The sequence below is a fragment of the Cyprinus carpio genome, chromosome B9, assembly GCF_018340385.1.
Source record: "Cyprinus carpio isolate SPL01 chromosome B9, ASM1834038v1, whole genome shotgun sequence".
Classification (NCBI taxonomy): Eukaryota; Metazoa; Chordata; class Actinopteri; order Cypriniformes; family Cyprinidae; genus Cyprinus; species Cyprinus carpio.
This window is the reverse complement of record NC_056605.1, coordinates 5,651,570-5,662,681: the sequence shown is the minus strand read 5'-3', so window position 1 is coordinate 5,662,681 and position 11,112 is coordinate 5,651,570. Positions and strand designations below refer to the sequence as shown.

Genomic DNA, 11,112 nt, shown 5'->3' with positions numbered 1-11,112 from the left:
TGTTTTTAATAATAATGAATGACCTCTCTGACAACAGATTCCTAGCAGGCACATCACATGAGGTGCTGATCTAGATGGAGCAGATTGCTGCACCTGCATTGCACTCAAAACGATAGGCCTGTTTCTGTGTCAGGTGACTTTTCTTCGCCCTTAGAAAACCTGTACAGCCGTAAAAAAAAAAAAAAAAAAAAAAGGGACTAAACTACAACCTACTACCTCCCGTGACCTGCCCGTCTGTCTGTCAGATAGCGTCCCCTGCTGTTCGCCTTATACTTTTCCAATTGCGTATGTGCATTTTTTTCTTTTTTCTCACAGTGTAATTAATCTTCCACCTTTTAAACCGCAGTTTAACCACTCTAACCAATTTAAGAGTTTATAATTGCAAAACCTTAAACCACGTGAACATTAAAATGTTGCCCGTGTTGGTTTATGTGAATGATCTGTCTGGAATGATGCATGGAATGTTTAAATGTTGAAATGGTCACTTGACAAAAACTATAATTACTGTTGTTAAAAGATCAACCCACACCGTGACACTTAGCTCAATCATGCTGTCAACTGAGTGCAAAGTGTAGTGTGTGTTGCTGCCTATTGCAACAGGCGTTTCATCAGCGATGGGCATGTTTGGCCCTGTGGACCTGAACGCTCTTGAAGCACACTTTCACTAGTTTGCGTGATTTGTGAATAAACAATGTCCAGCAGTGTGCATCACATGAGGAATCAAGTCATGAATATTTCCATTGTGTAATAAAACAACGTATTGTGTTTTATTGTGCTGCAAATTGTGATGAAATTATATTTTGAAAGAAAACGGTGGCCTATCCTTAAGACCACTTATAGCATTTATGTATCCTAAAATAAGTTTTTATTTATTTATTAATTGAATAATTTGATAAAATTGAAAACAGCTTGATTGGAAATGATGCAGACAAGCTAATATTCTGTACACAAATTATATTTACCTTGATTTTCCTTTATGTCCCATAGTTCATTTTAAACTTTTCGGAGCTAAATTGTTAAAATTACAGTAGTTAAATAATCAGTAGAAATTATTTTCACACTATAAATATTGAATTGTTTTAATTTATTCCATTTTCTCATAGTGTTAAACATGCACCAAGTGATATTAAGTTACTAATTAAAAGTCTTGATCTGGGGGAAGTGTTAAAACATTATCAGGCATTTGAAAAGAAACAAATGCATGATGAAGGCATTGTTTTTTATGTTTTAATGTGACCCTCATTTAAAATAGTTGAAATCTGTTTTAATAAAAATCATCCCTTATAGTATATGCCTTTATCTATCTATTCAATTCAATTCAAAACTGCTTTATTGGCATGACTGTAAATGATACAATATTGCCAAAGTTTATTATACATGTACAAAATGATTAGAAAAAAAGTAATATAACAACAATAATAATTAAATGAACATCACAGTCATAGAATGGAATAGTATAACATCTTACAAATATTAAACTAACAAATTATAACATGTGAACATTTGATACCACAGTCTTTAACTTACATAGAAACACACAAACATACTGAGGATCACTGTGGTGGAGAGTAGGGTAACACACTGAGGTCAGACACACACACACACACATTCACCTGCTCTCTCTCTCTCTCACACACACACATTCACATGCTGTCTCTCTCTCTCACACACACACACACATTCACATGCTCTCTCTCTCTCTCTCACACACACACACATTCACATGCTGTCTCTCTCTCTCACACACACACACATTCACCTGCTCTCTCTCTCACACACACACACACACACACACACACACACCTGCTGTCTCTCTCACACACACACACTCACCTGCTGTCTCTCTCTCTCACACACACACACACTCACCTGCTGTCTCTCTCTCTCGCTCTCTCTCACACACACACACACACACACATTCTCCTGCTGTCTCTCTCTCTCTCACACACACATACACACACACTGTCTCTCAGGCTGTGGCACATCCACATATCTCGCAGCAAGTGCTGCTGTCTGTCCCTCTCCTAAGTAGAGGTTTCTTACGTACAGTATATGTATTCATGGCAGTGCAGGAGGAAGTGCGTCTCTGTCTCGATCTCTCCTGTCTGACAGTGAGCACACACTCTCTGCTCTCTGGGTAACCAGCTCTTTCTGTGTCTGCCGGTCTCGATGGCTAGACTGTGTTCACTGAGCCTGTACTTGCTCAGGATCCGTCTCTGCTTTGTGTCTCTGACACTCTGGAGATAATCTTCACATTCATAATTCGCTTTTATAGTTACATAGAATTGTAATTTACTTTGTGTTGTAGTTTCCTGATCCCAATGTTCCAGATATGTATTTTTAGATTGTTTGATAATTTGATAGATTTTGATGTTCGGGTGAGAAGCAGTGCTGGTTTGAGACTGGTTAGTGTTAGTCGAGTTAGTCAGGTTAGTAAGTCTGGAAACAAGAAACTTCAAGAGGGGACCAGGCCAAAACAACAAACAAAAGAATTCTAAATGTTGGGAGGATCAAAAGCTAACCCGAACAACAAAAAAACAAAACAAATAAACAACATAAGTGTTACCTCACTCCATAACTAACCAAAAACAGGAGAGAACACAATTAGCAAAAGAAAATGGCATCCACCTCTCTACGGCTTCCACAATTAAATACAGGCAACAAAGGAATTTGAACAGTATACTTCAACAGAGTCAAATTATAAACAGGTTAGATTGGTTAACAAAAGAAGTACTTAGTAACACAAACTCGAGGCTTTAGGCTCTCACAACAGTCACATGCTGGGACAAGAGGAAAGACTCTCGACTTCCCGGCTTTCCACCTCAGCTTTGTCCACCAGTTCCCATCTTGTCAACCAATCAGGTCACTCCCAAAGTGTGGTTTTAATTAGGCACAGCTGATGTCCATACTTGACTGAAAGGATGACAGAGAGGTTAAGGGAGAGAGAGAGAGCAAATCCATGTTGCAACAAGTAATCAACTTCATTTTTCATTAGTTGCCGTTTGTGTGTGTTTACACGGTATGGATGCTGCTTAATGGGTGGACATTCACCGACATCTATGTCATGACTTAAGACAGTGGTTTGGGAAGGAACATCATGGAACAGAGACTTGCTTCCTGGTTAGCCTAACATTACTACAGCGCTGATCGTCAGGCAAATAAGAGCGGTACAACTCCAAATTGAATAAGAAAGCAGAGTTTGGCAGTCTGTCAGAAGACTTTTGAGCATTTCCATCCACAAAGCCATTGGCTTCTGGTGTATATGGGCAGTTAAGCACAGCATCCAACTCTTCCCTTTAACACAAACAACATGCATAACCTAACCCATACACAAATAAGACACAACCAAAGCTTCTAACAAACTCTGTCCTGGAGGGCCGGTGTCCTGCAGAGCTTAGCTCCTACCCCAATCAGACACACCTGAAGCTGCTAATCAAGCTCTTACTAGGCATACTAGAAACTTCCAGGGAGGTGTGTTGAAGCAAGTTGGAGCTAAACTCTGCAGGGCAACGGCCCTCCAGGACCGAGTTTGGGCTCCCCTGCTTTAGCATATTTATGTGACACATCCTGCTTTCGAGACATTGATCAGGGGTCAGGGGCCTTTTGTCAATCACATATGGACCAGAAAATTTCACCTGCATGACTGAGCACGGAAAAGGGAGTAGTACCAGCACATAATCACTTGGTTAAAAACTGCACACAACACTTTTCTGGTCATAACTGGTTTTCATCTTTGACTGGACTCCAGCAAGATGGGCCTCCATGGCCCTCGCACCATGTGACCTAACACGAGCTCAGCTGGGCTGAAACCAAGGGATTCCTGTTTAGTTCCTCTAACAGTCCTTACTATCTCTATACAGTAGACACGTATCATTGACTTTAGGGTCTGATGAAATCGCTCAAGGATCCCCTGCGACTCTAACTCTTGTACTATCTGTTCAAAAACATGAGATGTGAAATTTGACCCTTGGTCTGTCTGAATGACTTTGGGTAGCCCAAAAGCTGAACAGAACTTGAGTTCTTTTTCTACTGCTTTAGTCTTGATGGAACATAACAGTATGGCCTCAGGATAATGGGTGGCTGTACACATAATAGTAAGAATGTATTGAAAGCTGCACTTAGTCTTGGGTAGTGGCCCCACACAATCAATCAAAAGTCTCTCGAAGGCTTCTCCCATGACTGGAATGAGCTGAAGGGGAGCCTGTGGGATTGTTTGATTGGGCTTTCCAGCCAACTGTCAAACATGGCATGACTTAACACATTTTGACACTGCAGATTTTAGAGCAAGCCAAAATAAATGTTTAATAAGGTGCTGATAGGTTTTAGTCACCCCGAGATGACCAGAACATACATACTCATGGGGCAAATCTATCTATCTATCTATCTATCTATCTATCTATCTATCTATCTATCTATCTGTCTGTCTGTCTGTCTGTCTCTCTGTCTGTCTGTCTGTCCATCTTCCTCTATATCTGTCTGTCTGTCTATATCAGGCACTCTGATCTATTTCTTGTGAACCTCACTGTATCTCCAGGACTACTGTAACAGACTGGTATCTTCTGTAGCTCGGCGCCTGCAAGCAGCACACTGTAGTTTTCTCTCCTGAAGCGCGTGCGTGATTGCGCGCGCACGATTGGCAGCTCCACGTCGACATTCTTCCAGCTGCTGCGCGGACGCGCACGCGGCATGCAAGCTCTTCATCAACAGTTTGCACGAGCGTCATATGCGCAACCAACGAGTGAAATCCTCAGGGGCTTTGACAGAGACGACCCCCGGGTTTAGACAGAGCGCTTCTTCAGTGTCGACTGTCTCGTGAGTTGCAGCAGCAGGTATGTTCTTTTACATTTTTTTCCTCTCTGGAAGTGTGCATTACACTCACAGATTGTGCGCGTATGCTTAGAAAACACTGTCAGCACGTCACTCATTGATATATTCACCCACTGAAGCCTTAAAGTAACTTTGGCAAGATTGTAAAGTTTAACAAAGTAAATTAAAGATGGTTACTTTAATGCCTGCGTGAAGTTACATGCAAATTCATGACATATGGCATTCCCAGTTTCCCCTTTCTTCAGATTGTGACTTCTCTTTCAGTTCATTGTGACATTCGATAAGTGTGTTAAGTTGAGATCTATCCCAGGATGCCAAACTGCTGTGATGGTTTTGATACAGTAATGCACTGCTCCAAATTTGGACCCTTTTCGACACGTCAGCTGTTCTACGTATCGGCTGCCCCAATTACAGCTATGCAAACAGACGGAGTGTAATAGTAAAGTCAATATATAAATCTTGTTTTCTTCTCCATATGTCAGTTTACCTTTATTTCATTGTCCTTTTTTTTGTTGCATGCACTTAATTTGCATGGAAACTTATGCAAGTAGGCATCAGTTTCTGCATATGTAGGCCGCCGTATGTGTTCCTCGTGGAGGCTGGTGAGGTGATTATATGCTTGTGGGAATGAGAATGAGTACAAGTTTCCAATTCTATGCTTCTTATCTATTATCTAATATCTTCTAATAGCCATTATGGAGCTACAGGAGTTCTGGCCTGCCTCCTTTCACTTCCAGCTCCGAAATACTTTGATCAATCTCAGCCTTTCAACTATCAATTTATATATATATATATATATATATATATATATATATATATATATATATATATATATATATATATATATATATATATATATATTCTATATTCCAAAAAAACAATCCCACCTACTACAACTTAAAAAATCGGCAAACTGGCTGTAAAAGTCACGGCAGTGTTTTTCTTCTTATTTTTCATAAGAGCCTCAATCATTCAAAAATGTTCTATATATATATATATATATATATATAATATACAAAAAACACTGACCTAAAATTATCAAGTCGAATCTCATCCATCTTATTTCTTCAGCTCAACACAGAAGAAGATATTTTGAAGAATGTTGGTAACCAAACAGTTGATGGCAGCCATTGACATCCATAGTATAGAAAAAAAAATACTATGGAAGTTAATGGCTATTCCGGCAATTGTTTGGTTACCAACATTCAAAATATCTTCTTCTGTGTTGAGCTGAAGAAAGAAACTCACACAGGTTTGGAACAACATGAGAGTGAGTAAATGATAAAATTTTCACTTTTTTGGGGTGAACTGTTCCTTTAAATTATTTTTATAAGTTCAAGCAACGGAAAAACATATGTTACCAAGTCATACTGGTGATATATATCTATATTTTTACAGAGAAATATATAACGTGTCTGTTTCTTTCAGAGGGTCGTGCAGAAGAGTTTCACCGAGAAGAAGGAAAATTTGCAAGCAGCACTGTGGCTTTCCAAGTAAAGTTCTGTGATACACTCCGACTCTAATTGCTTGCAGTCAGTGCATTACAGAACTTTGTTTTGGGAGTTTAAAGCTCAAGCCTGGAGGAAACAATCATTCCATCTGGATGAAGCTGTAACAGCCCCTTGAAAACAGCAGTAAACTCCACATCCTGTGTCCCTCAACAACATGCTCAAATAAATCACATCATTATTATCATCATCTCCTGTCTTTATGTGATCATTCCTCCAGCTTTAACTGCTAACGAACATCGGAAACTGGAGCGAACATCCTTTGAGTTTGGGGATCACAGATACACCGATGCATTTATGTGATATTTACATGATCCTTTTTCAGAATGTTCTCCAAGCGCCCAATTAACATAGCGGTGGCTATACCACAACTGCTTAATGTCTAAAAATAACCGTTGCACAGTAACACACCACTTTCTAATTATGCATTCCATTCCGTAACCTCAGTAAACACAAAAAATGTGGCATTTTCCATTGTTGTAAAAATGATGCATCCCATTTACCAGGGAAAGCACTTTAAATGGAGAGCGTACATGTTTGTGATGACATCATTAGACCCACAGGAGGCAGACAAGCACACGTCTGAGTTACTCTCACGGTCACATGACTCAGAAGGACACAGGTAATGGCACTATAAGTGGGTTAACAGGCCTGACATGCGTCATCCATACTGTTTTTTTTTTTTTTTTTTTTTTTTTTTTTTTGAGAGGACAGAGAAGAAATTTTATTGGCCCTGACGGAACAGATTTTCTGTCTGAAACACTGCATTCTGAAATACTAGTATGCAAAGTATGCATCTGGGAAATAAAAGTGAGAAGTTTTGTTGAAGTGCATTTAAAGTACATCTGTGACTGATTAGTCAAGCACATAAAGTTTGAAACTGCACCGATCCCATTTAACCCACGAGGGTGCTTGGCATAAGTTCAGAAAAATCATTTACAAACACATTGACGGACTGCTGACATGTGTCTCATTAAGTATGGTTTCTTAATGCGATGCGATCATGTACATTTCTGATCATATTCTTTCAGAGATTTATTTATTCAAAATGACTATCTTTGGCATCCAAGAGTTTACTAGAACCCCTTTATGTTGAAGTGATTTATGGTTCTTCACACCTGCCTTTTTTTAAAGCAAGTTTCTTTATGGAAAAAAATAAATAAATAAAAATTGTGGCAAAAGTAGTTTGTTGTTGTTACAAGTTAAATAAAACTGCTGTTTAGAATGTATTCTGACTACAAATTGATTACTTTTAGATTATTTTTGACCAAACTCGTTTACCACATTTGATTTGATTAGCATTATTGTGTACTAAATGGATATAATTTTTTTTTTAATTATAAATAAACGAATTTGTGCATTGAACATTAAAGCTTTTCAAAGACATATAACACATGGTTAAATGACCCACTGACTCATAAATGATTAAATTATGAATAATTGTGTGAATAATGTTATCAAAAATTATAAACACTACTATTATATATGTGTGTGTATACACACACACACACACACACACACACACACACACACACACACACACATATATATATATATTATAATTCAATTATTGTAGAATTTTACAATTATTATTTTAGAGTTATTCAAAATATGAACACAAACTATGAAACTGATAGAAAATACAATAAAATGTATGTATTTTGATGTATTAATTATGAATAATTGCCACTGTGTATGCATAGGCATAGGCTAAAACATATAACATTTTCAAATGTAATGTAATCTAATAGCGATATAACAATCTATTACAGCTATAATATGTGTAAGTACGTACTTACAGATTAATAATAGCCTTATCGATAGCCTATATAGTGTGTCAGTTCATATTTTTGACGATTTCTTCATTTTATTATTATTGTAGAATTTTAGAATTATTCGTTTAGAATGATCACATTTTAAATGTAATATAATCTAATTCCAACTATAATGTTCGGAACAGATTATATATTTGATTAGGCTACTTAATCGTTTACCAGCATTAGGCTATAGTCTAGGCTATATATAGTTCATTATTTCATATTTTTGACTTTTTCCTTATTTTATTATTATTGTAGAATTTTAGAATTGTTATTTTAGAATGATTAAATATGTATTCAGAAAAACACCTAAATGCTATCATATTAGCAATATATATATGTGTGTGTGTGTGCATGTATGTATAGATACACTCACCAGCCACTTTATTAGGTACACCTGTTCAATTGCAAAGGGCTAATCAGCCAATCACATAGCAGCATCTCAATGCATTTAGGCATCTAGATGCGTGAAGACGACTTGCTGAAGTTCAAACCGATGCATTAGAATGGGGAAGAAAGGGGATTTAAGTGACTTTGAACGTGGAATGGTTGTTGGTGCCAGACGGGCTGGTCTGAGTATTTCAAAAACTGCTGATCTACTGAGATATTCACATACAACCATCTCTAGGGTTTACAGAGAATTGTCCGAAAAAGAGAAACTATCCAGTAAACGGGAGTTGTGAGGACGAAAATGCCTTGTTGAGGTCAGAGGTCAGGGGAGAATGGGCAGACTGGTCAGAGATGATAGAAAGGTGACAGTAACTCAAATAACCACTCGTTACAACCGAGGTATGCAGAATACCATCTCTGAACGCACAACACGTCGAACCCTGAAGCAGATGGGCTACAGCAGCAGAAGACCACACCGGGTGCTGCTCCTGTCAGCTAAGAACAGGAAACAGAGGCTACAATTCACACAGGCTCACCAAAATTGGGCAATAGAAGATTGGAAAAATGTTGCCTGGTCTGATGAGTCTCGGTTTCTACTGCGACAGTCAGATGGTAGAGTCAGAATTTGGCGTAAAGAACATGAAAGCATGGATCCTTCCTGCCTTGTCTCTATGGTTCAGGCTGCTGGTGGTGGTGTAATGGTGTAGGGGATATTTTCTTGGCACATTTTGGGCCCCTTAGTACCAATTGAGCATCGTTTAAACGCCACAGTCTACCTGAGTATTGTTTCTGACCATGTCCATCCCTTTATGACTACAGTGTACCCATCCTCTGATGGCTACTTCCAGCAGGATAAAGCCCCATGTCACAAAGCTCAAATCATCTCAGACTAGTTTCTTGAACATGACAATGAGTTCACTTTACTCACATGGCCTCCACAGTCACCAGATCTCAATCCAATAGAGCAGTTTTGGGATGTGGTGGAACGGGAGATTCGCATCATGGCTGTGCAGCCGACAAATCTGCAGCAACTAAGTGATGCTATCATGTCAATATGGACCAAAATCTCTGAGGAATGTTTCCAAAACCTTGTTGAATCTGTTCCACAAAGAATTAAGGCAGTTCTGAAGGCAAACGGTACTAGCAAGGTGTACCTAATAAAGTGGCCAGTGAGTGTATACACACACACACACACACACACACACACACACACACACACACACACACACACACACACACACACACACATACATACATATACATACACACACACACACACATACACACACACATATATACATACATACATATATATACACACACACACTTTTTCTGATATTATTAAACACAAGATAGTGATAGATTAAAAAAAAACTGAAAAAGTGGTATCTACTAACTAAAAATAAACAGCATGGTTTAGGATTTATTTTCAGGGAAATCCTCTGTGCTCCAGTCAGTACCAGCGCAATGGAGCGGGGAGGGAGGCGGAGCGCGGTGCATGACGGGACGCGGGTGTAATCTCCATCAGCCGCCAGCTGACCTCTGACAGCAAACACGGAAGCAGCATGGCGTCAAACAGCAGCAGCAGCGCACAGCAGAGACTCCGGATCATAGCCGGACACTTGCAAAAACGGCCAGAAGAAGAAAACGCGAGCGTCGCTGCGCAGGAGTGCAAAGCCGAAGCGCCCCGGTCCGAGCCGAGCAGCGCGACACCGGTACCGAGGAGGAGGTAGGTGCGAGTCAGCCTGTGTGCTGAGAGACCCGGCTCTTCACAGATAAACACTGCGTTGCGATTAAACCGGAGGCGCGTTAAGGAGAAGCGCAGCAGAGCGCGATGCATTGTATCAGTGTGTGCGCTCTAAACAAAGTGTCCCTTCATCCCGGAGGAGGGTGCGGCGCGCGCGATGTGTGCACACTGATGGACACACTCACATCTTCTCGTTTTCTCTTTACACAGAGCATTGTGTTTGTTGCTCCAGTTCAGCGACCAAACCAGTGCTGAAGAAGGCGCGTGTCCGCTGCTGGTTCCTCCAGTGCACATTACAAACGCGCATCAGCCCTTAAAGCTATAGCTCACCCAAAAATAATGTCTGTCGTCATCTACTCAGCCTCAAGTTAACGAGATTGAGGAACCAGGGCAAATTTTCATTTAATAGCTTAAATTTGGGTCTGTCCCTCACACAAGGCTGTCAGAAGATTGGAAATATGTCACAGAAGTCATGTGGAGCGAGACATATGGTCCTTTTCTTGCTTGAAATATGTTTCATCTATAGAAACTGGCTGTGTTTAAAAAGCTTTAGCTTTAATAAAGGTGACAGTCTTTCAATTTAGGTCCTCTGAAAGCCTCCAGACGCTCTTTTGGAGTGTGTGTGTATATATATATATATATAAAAGATATATATATATATATATATATATATATATATATATATATATATATATATATATATATATATGTATATGTATATATAGAGCTTGGTGACTCTTAACTGATTTCTAGCTGTCGAGTAATCTGCCAATACTGAGTGATTCTGGAAGGCGTTGACTGAGTTTTGGGGCTCTGTCCTCTG

General features: G+C 39.4%; 1 protein-coding gene across 1 annotated transcript in view; it reads left to right on the top strand.

Moving 5' to 3' along the window:
- The first annotated feature begins 10,014 nt into the window (after positions 1-10,014).
- The window catches only part of LOC109064632 (alkyldihydroxyacetonephosphate synthase, peroxisomal-like), a 53,576-nt gene continuing 52,478 nt past the window's right edge, over positions 10,015-11,112 (top strand). The window contains exon 1 of the mRNA XM_042730725.1: positions 10,015-10,271. Coding sequence (XP_042586659.1) covers positions 10,108-10,271 — 164 coding nt within the window. The 5' untranslated portion in view covers positions 10,015-10,107. The remainder of the gene's footprint in view (positions 10,272-11,112) is intronic.